This window comes from Eurytemora carolleeae, unplaced genomic scaffold (genome assembly GCF_000591075.1).
Source record: "Eurytemora carolleeae unplaced genomic scaffold, Eaff_2.0 scaffold145, whole genome shotgun sequence".
NCBI classification, from domain to species: domain Eukaryota; kingdom Metazoa; phylum Arthropoda; class Copepoda; order Calanoida; family Temoridae; genus Eurytemora; species Eurytemora carolleeae.
Genome location: NW_019396195.1, coordinates 237397 through 255179, shown reverse-complemented (window position 1 = coordinate 255179; position 17783 = coordinate 237397). Strand labels below are relative to the sequence as shown.

The 17783-nt window shown below is 31.7% G+C and overlaps 2 protein-coding genes across 4 annotated transcripts in view; both read right to left on the bottom strand.

Moving 5' to 3' along the window:
* The window catches only part of LOC111697845 (synaptotagmin 1), a 38837-nt gene extending 36394 nt beyond the window's left edge, over nucleotides 1–2443 (bottom strand). Inside the window, exon 1 of the mRNA XM_023467976.1 lies at nucleotides 2359–2443. The gene's annotated coding sequence lies outside the window, so the exon portion shown is untranslated. The remainder of the gene's footprint in view (nucleotides 1–2358) is intronic.
* A 1742-nt stretch (nucleotides 2444–4185) lies between these two features.
* LOC111697851 (cuticle protein 19.8) lies at nucleotides 4186–15852 on the bottom strand. Of its 3 annotated transcripts, XM_023467987.1 has the most exons (11): nucleotides 15665–15852; nucleotides 14737–14765; nucleotides 9823–9901; nucleotides 8885–8947; nucleotides 8357–8388; nucleotides 6762–6868; nucleotides 6300–6404; nucleotides 6060–6119; nucleotides 5467–5538; nucleotides 4776–5167; nucleotides 4186–4345 (listed from the first exon to the last, which is right to left on the bottom strand). In XM_023467987.1, the coding sequence occupies exons 2-10, from the start codon at nucleotides 14747–14749 to the stop codon at nucleotides 5090–5092; spliced, it is 609 nt and encodes a 202-aa protein (XP_023323755.1). In that variant the 5' UTR covers nucleotides 14750–14765; nucleotides 15665–15852; the 3' UTR covers nucleotides 4186–4345; nucleotides 4776–5089. The 3 variants fall into 3 exon arrangements, with proteins under 3 accessions (XP_023323755.1, XP_023323754.1, XP_023323753.1); XM_023467986.1 differs by lacking the exons at nucleotides 4186–4345; nucleotides 4776–5167; nucleotides 5467–5538; ... (4 more) ...; nucleotides 8885–8947; nucleotides 15665–15852 and adding exons at nucleotides 9301–9334; nucleotides 11043–11927; XM_023467985.1 differs by lacking the exons at nucleotides 4186–4345; nucleotides 4776–5167; nucleotides 5467–5538; ... (5 more) ...; nucleotides 9823–9901; nucleotides 15665–15852 and adding an exon at nucleotides 10963–11927.
* Between the last annotated feature and the right edge of the window lie 1931 nt (nucleotides 15853–17783).

Sequence of the window (17783 nt, the reverse complement as noted above, 5' to 3'; positions counted from 1 at the left end):
AAAGATATAGGGAAGATAACGATTCAGTTTGTTACAAAAACTGGGTTAAAACCTATAAAAAAGCTCTGTTCAGTGGAAACATAAACCAATGATATGGCATTTTCAAACTGATTATTATAATGTTATTAATTTTTATTGGTTTTTCTGTACTTCAATTTTCTTTTTCAAGTGTTTATTATAATTCTATTAGCTAAGTTTTGTACCTCCGAAGCCATACTAAGATTTCCAATATATTTTATTTAAATAATATGTTATAAAACTTCTTTTTCAAGTTACAACATAAATAATCAAGTTTCTATGTATGATGACAAACTAAGTAGTGAAAACATATTGTTCTGTAGTTTATGATGACAAACGCGATAATGCCAATCCGCAAAATTTAACTAGAAAAAAAATGTTATCCCAGGAATAATGATAATTGGAAATAAGAGTACGTACGGGATAAAATTATAAATTGTTTGATTTTGACATTAACTGAAAAAAAACAATTGATTGTTTATATTTTGACGTAGCCAAATATAAAAGGTCTCATGTATTTTTAGAGAAAAAAGATGTAATGTTAAATACTTGCATGTCCTATATTGTCATTATTTTAAGATCAAATGAAGATAAGGAAGATGCAAACAAGGATATTATATTTTTTAAAATTACGTTTTGTGTAATATTTGAATGATATTTATATTTAAGTAGATTAAAGCCAGATATAAGAGTTAAAAAATCCAAAACATGCGACAACAAAAACTTAGAAATAATAAAAGAAATTATTTTTAAAAATATTACAAAATCGAAAGTTTAATTGATTTCATGATTGTACAAAATCTAGAGAAAAAAAACTAATTTGTCCTTTTAATTGTAAATATCTTTTTGGGAAATAGAAAAATGTTTAAAATTTAACTTTACAGGGTAATAAATTATAAATATTTTTGATTAAACTTATTTGATAAAGTTATTAATTTTTAGTACAAAGGAAGATATTCGATCAATAGAATTTTTAACAAAGTTTATGTTCAATAAAAATAAAAAAGATAAATAATAATTTCAAATTTCAATTAACTAAATAAAACCATGAAATGTCTCATTCTGAACAAAATCCTTAATATCTCCGGGAATCAGAAAACCAAAAAAATGACAGACTGCATTTTGGAAATAGCAGAAATAGGTCTAATCTGTAATTATTGTTTCATGAAGAAAATATTGGTAAAATCAGGTTACCAATGTCGAATGCCGCAATATAATTCTAAAGTCAAAGACGACTTTGAAGTCATCAATCAGTTTACTGTATTTCTGATTATTTAGAATATCACTGTTTTAAAAAGGGTGAATACATGTTGTGATGTAACAAGATGGGGGGTTCGGTGTCGTAAATCAAATAAGAATAAATTTAATTTTCTTGATTGAAAAGACGCATTGAAGGATAAAGGGTTACCAATATAAACTAATCTTTAAATTCAATGATTGATTACTTTTATAAAATTATGTTAAAGAATACATCAAGATTATTTCATTTGGTTTAATAATTTCCATTATTACATTTTTTTAAAAAGCTTCCTTGGCGCTTTGCGCTTTGTACTTGGTTCAGAACCCAACATAAAAGCCAAATATGTGTATGCTAGCTTGGGAACCCAACTTTGTCTGGAAACTAATATTCCTCTTTAAAAGTTAACTGTTTAATTTATGAGCTATGAAAAATTGAATATACAAATCATAAACCTTGTCTTGATATGAGATACAACAACATATTTGAGTTTGGTTCAGGCGTTTTAAGGTTTACTGACTATAGAAAGACAGACAAACCTACAAGCAAGTCAAATCTCTTTATACTTTGCTTGTCTGTTTGTTCGTTTGTTTATTTGTATCCAATAATCGTCAAAACGGCTAAATCGATCAGACCCGAATTTTGTGTGGGACCTCACGTGACCCCAGGGAAGGTTTATGGATGATCAAAAGTTTAAAAATTAGCCTCCGACAAAATTCGACTTTGATTTAAATATCCAAATTTTTTAATTCACGAACTTTTTTGTTTGTTTATATTTTACAATTTAGATACACAAAGAGAACATGTTCACACTCGAAATTAAAGATGGATACGAAGCGCCCTGGAAGCCTAGTACATAAAAATATTAAGTCTACTGTACTGTATGATTAATAATAAACGAGAAAACTCTATATCGATTTATTAATATTAATATTAATCTGAGAACAAGATATTCACGTGAATCTTACATTTAATGATGCTCAGACAATTTGTTAATCAAATGTTAATTTAATAAATTTTTGATTTTATAAAGTTATAAAGTAATTAACTCTGTCGCATTTTGTTTTTAATTATGGTCGGCCATCTTTGTTTAGATGTATCACCTGTGCGTTTCAGTACAGACGACCTGTGTCCCCTCTGTCGAGGAATTGGGAACTAAACCGTCCCACCGGAACCAACCCGTCCCGTCCAAGGTTCGGAGTCCGTGGGATGGTCTCGAGACCACGGGATCTTTCCCATCCTCCCCTATCTATCTATCATCATCTATTTATCTATCTATCACTGTATATTTATCGATCTATCCTCATCTATCTATCCACTTGTAAACTATCTTTCACTTTAGCTTCCGTTCATCTATGTTTCTACACTCGTGACTAAAATCAGGTCTTATGACATACTGTACAAGAATTCAGAATTTTCATATGCAATTAATCTTTTTATTGGTGATGCAGAAACAAAAGGGTAAAGAATCCACTAAGAAAAATACTTAGACACAAAACTGATGAGGTTTTAGAAAGAAAGAAGAATTGAGGAATAGAAACAAAATTTTAAAATTATGAATTAAAAATTCAAAAGCAGTAAGGCATAGCTATAATTATCACAATTATTTCAATAAGAGGGACGGGGTTATAACTTAAGAAGATCAGAGCTTAAACTCGATATCCATTTTGGTCAGTTTTAATTTGAGGATCAAAATTATGCATGAAAAACTATGGATTCTTATTTATAAACTCAAAGCTCCTATCAACCCCCGACTGAATTCAATTACCATGCGGGATATCGATTAAAGATTAAATTAATCTGCAGATTAACTAAAGATCGAAAATTAACACTGATCTCAATACCCACAGTACAATAGTTCCCAGCTCAGTTGAGATGAAGGTTATTTATATAAAAAACCGCGCTAAACATTGTTTTACAAAAATCCATTTTTTGCAGGGTTCATGTTTATCGCTAATTTATAAAATGATAAAATGCAAAAATATTTGTATGTAAAAATAAAATAAAATTCCAAACAAGAAAAATTTAGTGCTAGGTCGGTATCAACATAGAATTATTATTATATCAATATATAATAATATATTAATATAATACAACTTCTAATGCTAAATGGTCCCATATCAGCAGAATTATCAAAATGGTAAAACTAAAAGAATTGAGGTTTTGCCACAAACTCAAAATTTAGAATCCCTAAATCTTTGCATCCAGATATTTCAAACTTAGATTATCTGATCTAACAGAATTCATAGTTTGAATTGTATCAAAGGTCTGCAATATTGGGTTGCACAGATATGAGTAATAGAACATTCGAGTTTGTTGCAAAGATTCAATTTATTTGCGCATTTTTGCGCAAAATTTTGCTTTTGCTGAAAACCCGTAGTCAATGGGCATACTGAAGTATGCAGCTATTTCGGCAGAACACGCATATGCGAGGTAGTTAAAACAATTTTAATCATAATTTCGTAGATACTTATTTTATTTTTAAACTTATTTAATAAAAAAATTAAAATTCTATTAGCAACAACAGTTTATTTCAATCCTTCAAAAGTTTTACATGGTATACATGCTTGAAGGAGCTTAGAAAAAGAGAAGTATTCAATATATTGAACGGACAAAACATTTTGCTGCTGAAACAGTTTTTCGTGTGTTTCAGTTAAACAGAATGGTTTTTACTAAAATGTTTATGTCAGAAATTTTCTATTTCCTTTTTAAATAACTTAAAATTTCTACTGGATATATTGGATATAAATTAGATATTTATTGGATATATATTGGATATATATTGGATATATATTGGATATATATTGGATATATATTGGATATATATTGGATATATATTGGATATATATTGGATATATATTAGATATAAGTTCTCTCTAAAACCACAAAATAATTCATACACGGATACCCAGAAAGGACTATAGACTTAATGACGATCTAAGTTTATTTCATGTGACGACTTACAGGTTAAACAAATGGTCCATCAAATGTTTTTACATAGAGTAAAAGTGGTGTGAAATTGCGGAAAACTATGATAAAGTAAAAAACTGAATAAATTCTGTACAGTTGTCTCTTTAGTTATATGTAGGACTAAACAATTATTGGTTTTGTTCTGCTACTTTAGTTCTATATAAGACTAGACAATTATTGTTTTTGTTCTGCTACTTTAGTTATATATAAGGCTAGACAATTATTGTTTTTGGTTCTGCTACTTTAGATCATTATATGACTTGACAATTATTGTTTTTCTTCTGCTACTTTAGTTCTATATATAGGACTAGACAATTATTATTTTTGTTCTATGTAGGACTAGACAATTATTGTTTTTGTTCTGCTACTTTAGTTCTATATAGGACTAGACAATTGTTGTTTTTGTTCTGCTACTTTAGTTATATAGGACTAGACAATTGTTGTTTTTGTTCTGCTACTTTAGTTCTATATAGGACTAGACAATTATTGTTTTTGTTCTGCTACTTTAGTTCTATGTAGGACTAGACAATTATTGTTTTTGTTCTGCTACTTTGGTTCTTTATATATTACTGTAGAAAATGCTAAACAAATTTAGGTTTCTTAAAACATTTTACTTTAGAATATCCTGAACAAATTTAGGCTTCTGAACATATTTGTAGAGTATGTTGAACAATCTAGGTTTCTGAACACATATTACTGTAGAATATGCTGAACAAATTTAGGTTTCTTAAAACATTTTACTATAGAATATCCTGAACAAATTTAGGTTTCTGAACATAGTTGTAGAATATGTTGAACAATCTAGGTTTCTGGACACATATTACTATAAAATATGCAGAATATATCTAGGTTTCCGAACACATATTACTGTAGAATATGCTGAACAAATCTAGGTTTCCGAATGCCTCTCAACCCAAGGAATTCTCCAAACGCAACAGTTGCCTAAACAATGTTTAATTTTAACCAAAATCAATCATAGTAGGCTCAATATCTCAAATGTTAAAAACAACACGGATTGTATCAGATAAAGAAGTTATTGATGACCTTCCACCTCCTAGTAACGTATATTTATGTACTGTACTGTACTGTACTTTATTGTACTGTACTGTACTGTACTGTACTGTACTGTACTGTACGGTACTGTACTGTACTGTACTGTACTGTACTGTACTGTACTGTACTGTACTGTACTGTACTGTTCTTTACCGTACTGTACTTTACTGTACTGTAATGTACTTCACCTGTAGTTGGTGTACAGGTTGTGTACCTCCCAACATATCAACAGGTCCAGGAAGACAGGCTCTTAAGCCAATCTGAATGATTAAGAAAGGTATAACATTAAATGTAGGTACAAGGATTTAATTAAATGACAAGGGTTGGATTGGCTTGCACGAGTGATGGGAGGTTATCTTTAAATTTCAGGAGATAAAAAGGATAGTACATAAAAGTACATACATCTCCTGTGATACTTTATTTTTAAAGGAACTCCTCAAAAACTCAGATTTTCATATTCTTCTTTCTAAGCAACCTGATGTTATGGATTAAAATTTCAAAAATGCTGCAGGACAAAGTCTAAATTTTATAAAAGGTTTATTGCAACAGGCAGAAAAGATAATGGGATTAGAAAATAAGAGATTTTGGCAAGTTATCATTAACAGCTTCATTCCTCCCTTTTTTATACAAATATACATAAGTTTTTTAGTTATTGAAAATGAAAAATAAATAGATTGGGTGCAGGTCTTGGATAGAAATATTCTTTTGATAAAATCTGTTTACATGAAAATGTCCATGATGAATTTTAACCAATATAACTAACAACTATAACTAATTATACCTTTGATTTATCTTGTATATTCAGTCCTCCTCTGGTAGCAATCAACCTTACGTGTCGTTCCTTAAAACAAGAAACAACTCTATGTATATAGTGTGAAAGACAATAAAAAGAGCCTGAAACTTTTGAATTGACAGAATGAGTTCAACTTATTTTCTCAATAATCCTTCAAAGAATCCAGCTCTGGATAAAAATGATTCAAGATACCAAAAAAGCACTTTTAAAAATATAGAATAAACTAACCTGCCATTTTTGCGGATGAAGATACCAGATTCCATACTGAAGTCTTCGAGATCTTTTACTTTCCTTCCTGCGTTTTAGTTTTCTTGCTCCGCCTCCTGTTTCTGCCTGTTTGACGATAAATTAATTTTTCAGGAGGGTGGGGGTGGGGGGGAAACAACCTCAAAGGCACTCGCCCCCTCCCCTTTTCTGCATTTAAACAACTAAACTCCGTTGTTTTAGCTACGAACTCAAATGTTCTAATCCATATATCCCTGCAGTCTGATGAAGTAAAACTTTGAAATATCAAAATTAGACTTTTATGTAGCAGAATTCATGAGTTTGAAACATCAAGGTTTACCACTTCTGGTTGTAAAGATTTAGATATTATAAAAGTATAGCTTGTCGAAAAAAACTCATTTTTTTTTAATCTGAAAAGTTTTTTTAATCTGAAAAATTTTTTTAATCTGAAAAATTGTGCAATACCTTTCTACTTGAGAGACTTCCAGTTTTTCGTCCTAGAATCTTCTCTGCAAACCTTTTCTGGTTTATCAGAGGCAACACTGTCTCAGCTATTCCTGGACCACCTCCTCCTAAACAAGTCAGGGACAAGGTTGCAGTAGACCTACCATATCCCTAAACAGACTGGAGGGGGGGGGGAGGAGGTGGATGTTTGACACCCCTCTAGTTGTTTGCCCTAGAATACTTATTTTTTAACACTATCGCCTCGAAGTATTTTTTTTGATTAATTGGATAGGGCAGGGCAAGGTTCATAGGTAGGTCAGTGTAAAAAGGTAGGTCAATGTAAAAAGGTAGGTCAATGTAAAAAGGTAGGTCAATGTAAAAAGGTAGGTTGATGTAAAAAGGTAGGTCAATGTAAAAAGGTGGGTCAATGTAAAAAGGTAGGTCAATGTAAAAAGGTAGGTCAATGTAAAAAGGTAGGTCAATGTAAAAAGGTAGGTTAATGTAAAAAGGTAGGTCAATGTTAAAAGGTAGGTCAGTGTAAAAAGGTAGGTTAGTGTAAAAAAGGTAGGTTAGTGTGAAAAGGTAGGTCATTTTAAAAAAAGTAGGACAATGTTAAAAGGTAGGCAAGTGTAAAAAGTTAGGTCAGTGTGAAAAAGTTAGGTCAGTGTAAAAAGGTAGGTCAGTGTAAAACAGGTCGGTATAAAAAGGTAGGTCGGTGTAAAAAAGATAGGTCAGTGTAAAAAAGATAGGTCAGTGTAAAAAGATAGGTTAGTGTAAAAAAGGTAGGTTAGTGTGAAAAGGTAGGTCAGTGTAAAAAGGTAGGTCAGTGTAAAAAGGTAGGTCGGTGTAAAAAAGTAGGTCAGTGTAAAAAGGTAGGTTATTGTAAAAAAGGTAGGTAAGTGTAAAAAGGTAGGTCAGTGTAAAAAGGTAGGTCAGTGGAAAAAAGGTAGGTCAGTGTAAATAAGGTAGGTCAGTGTAAAAAAGGTAGGTCAGTGTAAAAAAGGTAGGTCAGTGTAAAAAAGGTAGGTCAGTGTAAAAAGGTAGGTCAGTGTAAAAAAGGTAGGTCAGTGTTAAAAAGGTAGGTGCAGTGTAAACAAGGTAGGTCAGTGTAAAAAATGGTAGGTCAGTGTAAAAAAAGGGGCAGAATACGAAACTTAAGTAACCATTTAACCATAAGTGTCATGTCTAATTCACAGCAGTACCCTGGAAATCTTAGACTGAATAACAACGAGAAAGATATCGACGTTTTGCTATCAAGGGGTCGAATTCTGTTTATTTTCCTCATTGTTTCTGTAATTAGCTTAAACCAGTCATTTTTAAAGAGTTAAACAACTTTATAAGGGGGCAATTTTTAACCTTGAACAGACGACGGTTTAACTAAATATCAGGAATGTCACTTCATGGAGGGGCACTTGAAAATACCTTTAAGTTTTTGCCAATCCAATAGTTCTTAATCTTCCTTATTATCTATTCATAAATATACAAACAAACTTAAAGGTATTTTCAAGTGCCCCTCCATGAAGTGACATTCCTGATATTTAGTTAAACCGTCGTCTGTTCAAGGTTAAAAATTGCCCCCTTATAAAGTTGTTTAACTCTTTAAAAATTTATTTTACCTGTGACAGTTGCTCCGAACTTGGCCCAAGCTCTAAGAAAAAATATATTTGATAAAATTGTAAATTATTTTTAAATTAAGATATCTAAAGTAATGAGGATTGTGCAAATGATAGAACTGGAATATTTAAGGTTTAACGTATGAGCATTTAATTACAGACATATTTAGTAAAAAACGCAATGAAAGTCGTCGTCGTCGTGTAGTATAGTAAAGTTCAAAATTTCATAGAAAACAAAATCATAGAGAAAACATTGCAGAGACAGAACTAAATTCATTTATTTGAGATTTAAAATTGATTGAAATTTTCATAAAAAAAATTTATAGATGAGACATTTTTTAACGCATTTCATTCTTTTTTTTTCATTAAAGATACATTTTTAAATTTCGTAGATTGAAGCTATATAAAAATTTAAAAAAAATACTGACTATTAAAGATATTAAAAGATAGAAATAATGTTATTAGAATACTAGTCTTGAGAAAAACACTTTTACCATAGATAAAGAAAATATTTTGATTTTTTCCGCTAACCTAAGACCTTCAGCTAGCTTGGTTCGACCAGGATTAGAAGATTGTGCTGTATCAAATAATCCCCTAAAATAGAGGATTAGAAGATTGTACTGTATCAAATAATCCCCTAAAATATAGGATTAGAAGATTGTGCTGTATCAAATAATCCCCTAAAATAAAGGATTAGAAGATTGCGCTGTATCAAATAATCCCCTAAAATATAGGATTAGAAGTTTGTACTGTATCAAATAATCCCCTAAAATATAGGATTAGAAGATTGCGCTGTATCAAATAATCCCCTAAAATATAGGATTAGAAGTTTGTACTGTATCAAATAATCCCCTAAAATATAGGATTAGAAGATTGTGCTGTATCAAATAATCCCCTAAAATATAGGATTAGAAGATTGTACTGTATCAAATAATCCCCTAAAATATAGGATTAGAAGATTGTGCTGTATCAAATAATCCCCTAAAATATAGAATTGTAAGATTGCGTGGTATCAAATAATCCCCTAAAATATAGAATTAGAAGATTATGTTGTATCAAATAATCCCCTAAATTATAGGATTAGAACATTGCGCTGTATCAAATTATCCCCTAAAATATAGGATTAGAAGATTGTACTGTATCAAATAATCCCCTAAAATATAGGATTAGAACATTGTGCGGTATCAAATAATCCACTAAAATATAGAATTAGAAGATTGCGCGGTATCACATAATCCCCTAAATTATAGGATTAGAAGATTATGCTGTATCAAATAATCCCCTAAATTATAGGATTAGAACATTGCGCTGTATCAAATAATCCCCTGCAATAGAGAAGTGTAGTGTATCAAAATAAATAACAATCAAATTCAAATTTTATTCAGATTCAGCCAATCCCCTTTCATTTGTTGAAAACACTCCCTTTAAAGGGACTGTCCTTGTATTTCTAAAGTATTGATCTGACCAACCTAAGGTGTGCTTCTCCAATATTGTTTACAGTTCGATCTTCTCCAGGTAGTTCACGGAGCCAGGAACAGAACTCTCCAGCTTAAACATTTTGTAAATCATATTCAAAGTCATTTGGTATTTTCCCAAAAGTATTTTCCAAAGGGTGAATTCCAAAGTGACAATATACCAAGCGGCAACTTCCCAAATGTACAATTTACCAAGCGGCAACATATCAAAGGTTGGTAAGGCCTTCTGAGGCGTTGCATGCTGCAATGAGGGCCAAGCGGTTCGGCCAAGACTTACCGCTTGGGTAATTACACAATTTTTGAAGTTGCATGCGGTTAGGGAAAGTGTTCAATTTTAACAATTTTCCCCACAGTTTCTGTACAGAATTGCGAAAGACACAGTTGGAAATTATTAATCTTTAATATCTCAAGGATATTTTATTTATTCTGGATCAAAGAAAACTCTGACGAATATCATCGTAAATCGGACATATAAATGGCGTGTCACTTGAAAATTTATCCACACTCCATTCTTTTTCGTTAGCTGTGAACAAATTTAACAAACAAAATTTCGTAAAAAGTTTCGTAGAGAACGGTCAGACAGCTGGTTGGTTTTAAAATAACCAAAGATAGTATATGTATATATTTTTTATCAATTCCTGTCGGGATTTTAAAATTAGAGTTTGTGACAAGTGTTCATGGGCTATTTTAGATTTTTTTTTCACATACCAGACTTTTTTTCGCCCTGTATTCTACCAAATAAATTTTAAAAAAAATGTTGACAAAAAATCCTTTAAATTACTATTCATGAAAAGCAAACAAAAATTCACGGTGATGGTGTCAGGTTAAGTGCACAAATAATGTTGCAGTGAGACCTATAAAACAAGTTGAATCTAATTCTTGTGCCCGATGTTATTATGTTATGAAGTAACTTAAAGTTTATTTAGACAATATCTTGGGAACCTAGCTTTGTCTTGACTTCTCTTTCTACAACTTAAACAAGTCAATCCACTAATTGAATTTCAAAATCAGACTGAGGGATATCATGAGTTATGATCGGACAACCAAACAAACAAACAGATATACTAAGACTTTATGAATATAAATTATGTCACAAAATTGAAAATTTGAAAAAGGATTTTTATTGAAATGGTAACTTTTTTACAATATTAAAAACATAAATGACTGAATAAATAAATAAATAAATAAATAAATAAATAAAAATTACATCTTACATAGTTGTATAGCTGAACTATTCTTCTTACCGACTGGTACAGTATGTCAAACAGCTGTACTGTATACGGTGTTATTGAACTGTTGAAATGGAGTACTAAATCATACATAAAATCTTCTAGGAATGACATCTCCTCTCTAATTCTCTCTGTATAGGATGTTTTCTAAGAATTGGGTTGGATCAGAGGGATATTCAGAAACAGGGGCATCAGCAGGAGCTTCGGTAGGAGCAGGAGCTTCGACAGGAGCTAGAGATTCAACATTTACAGAAGAATCAACCTCCTCAGGAGCAGGAGATTCAACAGATTCAGGAGTTGCATAAGCAATGTTAGATTTATAAACAGAAGCAGCTAAATAAGTAGGAGCAGCGGAATATGAGGATCTAACAAAATTGGAATGAGCTGAAGTGTAAGAAGGAGCAGCAGAATAAGTACGAGCAGAAGAATAAGAAGGAGCAGCGGGATAAGACGGAGCTGCAGAATATGACGGAGGTGGAGAATAGGAAGCAGCTGGTTTATATACTGGGACAGGATCAAATCTTGCTTCTCCGGAGTAAGTAACTTGAGCTAGAAACCCATTAACAGGATCTACTGTATAGGTTACAGTTTGTATCCTGGAGTCAGGAAGTAAGACGGAGTAGGATCCGGAGGCATCTGTCCCATCCCTGTTCTCTACAGCGTTGAAGGTCAGTGGTCCGTTCTCATTATCGTTTACCGAGTATTCATAACGATACAACGGTTTTTCATCAGGATATTCAGCAGCAGCATACTGGGGAGCAGCATATTGAGGAGCTGCATGTAACTGAGAAACTACTCCAAAAAGTAGAGTCAAGGATAACATTGTATTCATGTTTAATTGTTGGTTGGTGAACAGGCACTGGTCAACAACTGAAAAGATGGAGATATTTATAGAATAATCTGGAATTTCTAGTTCAAGGCGCTCTAATGCAATTCTAAATTAAACACTTTGCCAACACAGGGTGTCACACCTTTATACTTTAAAGGGACTGTTAGTTATTTCCCGATAATATTTGGGTTTATATTTTCGGAGAGTTTCAAAATGTACGCAACACTTCAGGTCAATGGAAACTTTTCATTAACTCAGCTGATAACCAGAAAACTCTGAAGTAGACTTTTAGACTCAAGTTATGACTGTAAATGGTTTAATTAACATGAGGCTTAGCAAACGTACAGTGTAAACAGGTCTATTTCTTCTATTATATTCAAATGCTCTCCGTTTATGCTTAAATGTCGTCTTCCTACATTACAATTTTCTGGTTCTCACTCTATAATATATATCCAATATTACTCTTTAGCAGATTCTCTAGGTTTTCTAGTATAATTATACTGGGATTTAGATATTTTTAAAGAATTTTACTCTGTTAAGACTTTAAAGATATCAAATTCACTGAAATATAGACAACATTAAAAGTTGGACTTTAAAGTGTCGCAACTCCTTGGCCTTTGGTTTAACATTATCAACTTACTTATATTTTTTTTAGCCTTTTCTCAAGCTTAAGTTTAAATTAGAAGCTGGCAAAATACTGCTAGAATTTTGCATGAGAGGGTGCACATCTTGGTCTGCACTGTCAACATGGTCGACATACAAACATTTACGAATTTAGCTATTTACAAACTTTACTCAGCCAAACTGTCACTTTATACTGCCAGAACTTAAAGATTTCTAAAATAAAGATATCCCAGAATATAAAAACCAAGCTGTGCAGTAACCTGTACCGTTAACAACGTTTTTTCCCGGACACTCTGTATATCAAATCTTGTTCCTCTTTAATAAACGTACTTCGAGTTTAAAAATCATAGAATGACTAATAATATAGAAACTACAGGTTTTTGGGGCGGGGGGTAATGGGATTGCAATAATTCAATTCCGGTTAATCGTTATAAAAAATTCATTCATTTTTATATTTTATCCTTCATACTGTAGACGTGAATTAGTTTTTATAGATAAGCTTAATGAGTCTGGAATGGAAATAGATAGATAGATAGATATATAGACATATCACTTGAGATTAATACATGGCATCTACACATACATATCCTTCTCAGTTTCCTGGTTAAGTGAGTAATTTATCTCCTACACCTGCATACACTGTTTATAAGCTCTATAGTTCTAAAGTAGGAAATACTTTTATTGCAATTTTTATGAAGGACAATGATTTAATCTAAAATCTAAAATACTTATATTTTGAAATCTTTTTGGATGTGTGCAGGCTTTAAAAAAACGACTTTTTTAATCAATGCCATCAAAATATAGCTTGCAATCCAATGTTGGACACCATAGATGAAAATAACAGACCGAACACTAGATGTCGGCTTTTTAGGATTTATGTGTGCTTCGTTCACAATAACCCTGAGACAGAAGCCCAAAAGAGTTACGCGTAGTCAACGTAGAACAGGCTCAAAGAGATCGTCTGTTCCACGCCGACTACGAGTAATTTCTTTAATTGAAGAGTTTTTAACAGAACAATAACGTTTTTAATTTGTTAAATGTAACCGAATAAATATGCTTTTCTCATAATTGTGGAAAAGAACGAAACTAGAGGAGCTACGAGGTCACAAAGTGATATGGCATACATTTTTCTTTCCCTTCTGTGTGGTTTGCAGTGGTACCTTGTAGTTTACTATCATACAGGGTAACCTACAAAGGACGAGCCTTTGAACAGTTCTGAAAGTTGAAGCTCCGAGCTATTGAGCTCTCCTGCTGAAGGAGCTATTATATGATGTTATATATGTTATCGTAAAAATTGTTATACTAATTTTCCTTCAGAAATATATAACTTATATTGAATTGAATTGAATTGAACATGACGATTTAAGGATTGAATTTAGTAATCTATTTAAACCAAGTATTTCTGATCGAGTAAAGGTTCACCAATTGATTGAAATAAAGGTCAACAGTTGGAGGGAACCTAAAATGAAAGAAAAAGAATTACAGAAAAATTCCGCTTCAGTTGCAGCCACAAAGTTTCATCCTTCAGACTAAAATGATGCAATCATTTATTATTTTCAACAAATAAAAACTGAAAAACTGGAGAAAAACTTTTATAACCAAATATTTTTTGTTTGTTTGTTGTGGTAGCTTTAAAAAAATGTTAAATAAAAAGATAGTGTTTATTTTGCAGTTTACCCCTTTTTATCTTTTAAATTATTTTATATTATTTGAATTTTTCTTGAAAAACGTAAATAATATTGTTGACCATAAATCTACCTTCTAACCCCCCCCCCCCCACGTAATCAATTAACTAACTAGCCAACCTAATTGTCGACGCCCCGCTAAGTTTCAACAAATATACATATCTTTATCCTATAATTACTATTCAAACTGTACTGAATTATGTTGCTAAAGGCCTGTATTTTAGTGTATATTCAGTGAGAAACAAAAGATGTCTGAATGGAAAGACGACATTTGTTGTATTAGTCAGTAAGTAAATTACTTTTTAAGTAAAATGATTTTACATTGCAAAATTGTTGTGTAACACTTTTAGGGTCTATTTATAAAAATCACTATAATAAAATTTCTCCTCCTTTTCCAGAATTTTCTAATTCTCACTGTATACTAAGAAGAAACTTTATATTTGTTTTCCTTAAAACAAAATAAGAATATTTTCTTATTTGATCCTCCAGGGTCCAGTTTAATTATTTAATATTTTAAAAACTTTTTCTTTATTTATCTCACCTATTCTATTCATGTTCTCTTCTGCTTTTCTGAAAAATATAAAAAATATTAAATAATTAAATAAATAAATAATTTAATGATTAAATGGTTAAATAAGATATTTTTCTTGAAAGGAGGAAAACGACAAAATTTGATCACAGATAACTTAGATTATTTTTACAAAACCAGGATGTACATGAAACTGTTCTGATGGAGGAAAAAATATCATTGGCAACAAAAATTAGAAATGATTATCCAGTTTATTCCTTGCTTTGATTAGGAAAAGGAAGAAGAGAAAAGTAAATTTCAGTAGTTTTGTAGTAAGTATAGTAGTCTGGCTTTCTTATGCGTAGAAATATGTCTGTGTGTATTTATATATTTGGAAGTTGTACTCCAAGAACCCCATTTAGAAAATAGTACTTTCCGGTTCAACATGAATTATCTCTGTTTTCATGGAAATCTCAAAACAAAGTAAAATCATGGTGACCTAAAGGACGCTACGACATCTGCTCTAATTCCATTTGCTCTATGGCCATTTGCTCTAGTTCCATTTGCTCTATTAACCATTTGCTCTATAGCTCATAGATTACGACGTTTGCTCTATATGTCATCTGCTCTATACGTCAATTGATCTATGACATAACACGTCATTTGCTCTATATACATTTTTATGACTGTGATGGTTTAAATGCTTTACTCAACATTTGCTCTATGAGTAAGCACGTCATTTGCTCCATAAACATATTTTTACAATTTTACATATTACAATTCTTCCTACAGTTTCATTTTTCCGCCAACTTCCTGGAGATTTTATTTTATTATTATGAAGGTTTTAACCACGGCAGAACAATTCTGCCTTCTATATTCAAGACATCTCCAGTACGGATAGACAGCCTGTTTGTTTTAGAGTAGAATAAATGTAGTTTTCACCACATATTAGGTTTTTTACCCCTCTTATTATTGAGTAGTCTCTCTGTCATGATGAACTTTGAAGAACTGATTAAAACTGCAATTTGCGAATTTTCCAACAAAAAAATTCCCGTATTTCATAGTCAAGTTACGCTCAGGAATTCCAATAAACGCTAATTTATAGTGTATTTTTAGGTTATAGAGCAAATGACGTGTTTAGTCATAGAGCAAATGAGGTATAGAACAGATTGAATATAGAGCAAATGACGTATAGAGCAAATGACTTGATAGAGCAAATGGAACTAGAGCAAATGGCTATAGAGCAAATGAAAATAGAGAAGATGTCGTAGCGCCGACCTAAAGGTGTCGAGATTTTACGTAAAAATTGATGAGAAATTTTCCAATTGGTTCTTTACAACTAGAGATAAAATGTTTAATAGTTTTAAATTGTAAATGTCTCGCCCGTCAAAAAGTATAAGTGAGTTGTGAGGTAATCTCAAAGACCAAGGTGATGCGACACTTTAAGTTCGACCCAGTCTTGAAAATTGGAGCAAATTTTCATAGCAGTCTGGATATCTGTGAAACAAGTTTATGATAGAATCAAACAGGAACAAAGAGACATTTCAATGTCGACGTGTGGATTTGCAAATTTAGAATTGTTCCAACGAGAAATCTTATCTGATGCCTATTTGCAAAATGGCATACTTAGGTTTTTAATGTATAATAGCGTAGGTTGAATACTTTAGTGCTTAAACTTCTAATTTCCCCCCCCCCTCAGAGTAAAAATATGGGTAATGGATAATTATTGATAATTAGCTATTCATAGCTATTACCATCAATGGTTACACTCAAAGGCGGATATTTCCCCAAGAAGTACAGGGTTACCCTCAAAGGATGAGACTTTAGTGAAGGCAGCAATGGAATATCAACTGCCTGTTTCTTTACATTTATAATTCCCCGCTACTTTAAGCTTCTTACTTTTTTCGCAAAATCAATAAAAAAGCTATGAAAAAACACTAGCTTTATTCAAGGCAAAAACTTATTTTAATCTTGAAACTGTTAAAGAGTTTCTGGTCGCATTTACAGTCTGATCTTTCGTGGATAAAACTTTATAAATATCTGAAGGAAGAACTTGGTATTATTCCCATTCCTATTCCTATTATCACTGTTAATAAAATGGTTAAGCAGATGTTGCTGCAAACTTTGTAATTCTAATCCTCTTAGGTAATATTTCTCTAAAATGCATTTGTCAGCAGCTGATAGTCTTCAGAAATGCATTTCAGATAATCTTTATTCAAAAATATTCATCTTTCCCGTATTTTCAATCAAATCCCCCCACACGATAAACTAGAGGTCCTGATTAAAAGTTATCTTTAGAACCCGGCCATGTTCACTCCTTAAATGTAAATTTTTCGTTTCTGCTATTCTATACTTTTTTATTGGGCTTCAGTGACGAAGAATATTCCGATAACTTCATTGTAGTTAGTTTTACTCACCACCCAATCCCCCTCTCAAGATTAAAGAGCTTAAGTAATAATGGTTTTATGACTAATATGGTTTTCTAGTATCATCCGAATAAATCCTGAAAAATTCATTTCTACTATTTCACTAATTCATGTTTTGTTTTGTCTACTTTAAAAACATAGATAAACGGAGTCAAGAATAATTTGCACCATTTTATTTGCATTGAATACACTTTAGATTGAGTTTGTGATTACCGGCTTTTCAAGGTGTTTAAATATTTTCCTGACAACACGTTTAATTTGTCAATGCTTCAAACTCTTAACATATTTGCACACTAGATTATATACAGGGTGTCCCAATAAACATGAGAATTGAGTGAAGAATACGAGATCGTCTTTGTTAAGAAGGATCAGTTTAATACCTGATTTCTAAAGTCATTATATGAGAATGTCTGCTAAAGTTTTATTATGAAAAGGGTTAAAGGTATTAAATTAAAAGTCATTTACAAAAAGACCATTTTGAAATTTTTGCTCAATTCCCATGTTTACTCGGACACTCTATAGAAGCTTGCTAATGTTTCTAGGTTGCCACCGATCCCAAAATAAAACGACTACCCTGGCCGACTTCATTTGGCCTATATCTTATCCCCCCCCCCCCCATCTCATTTTTCATGATTGTCATTGGCTTATTTTTCC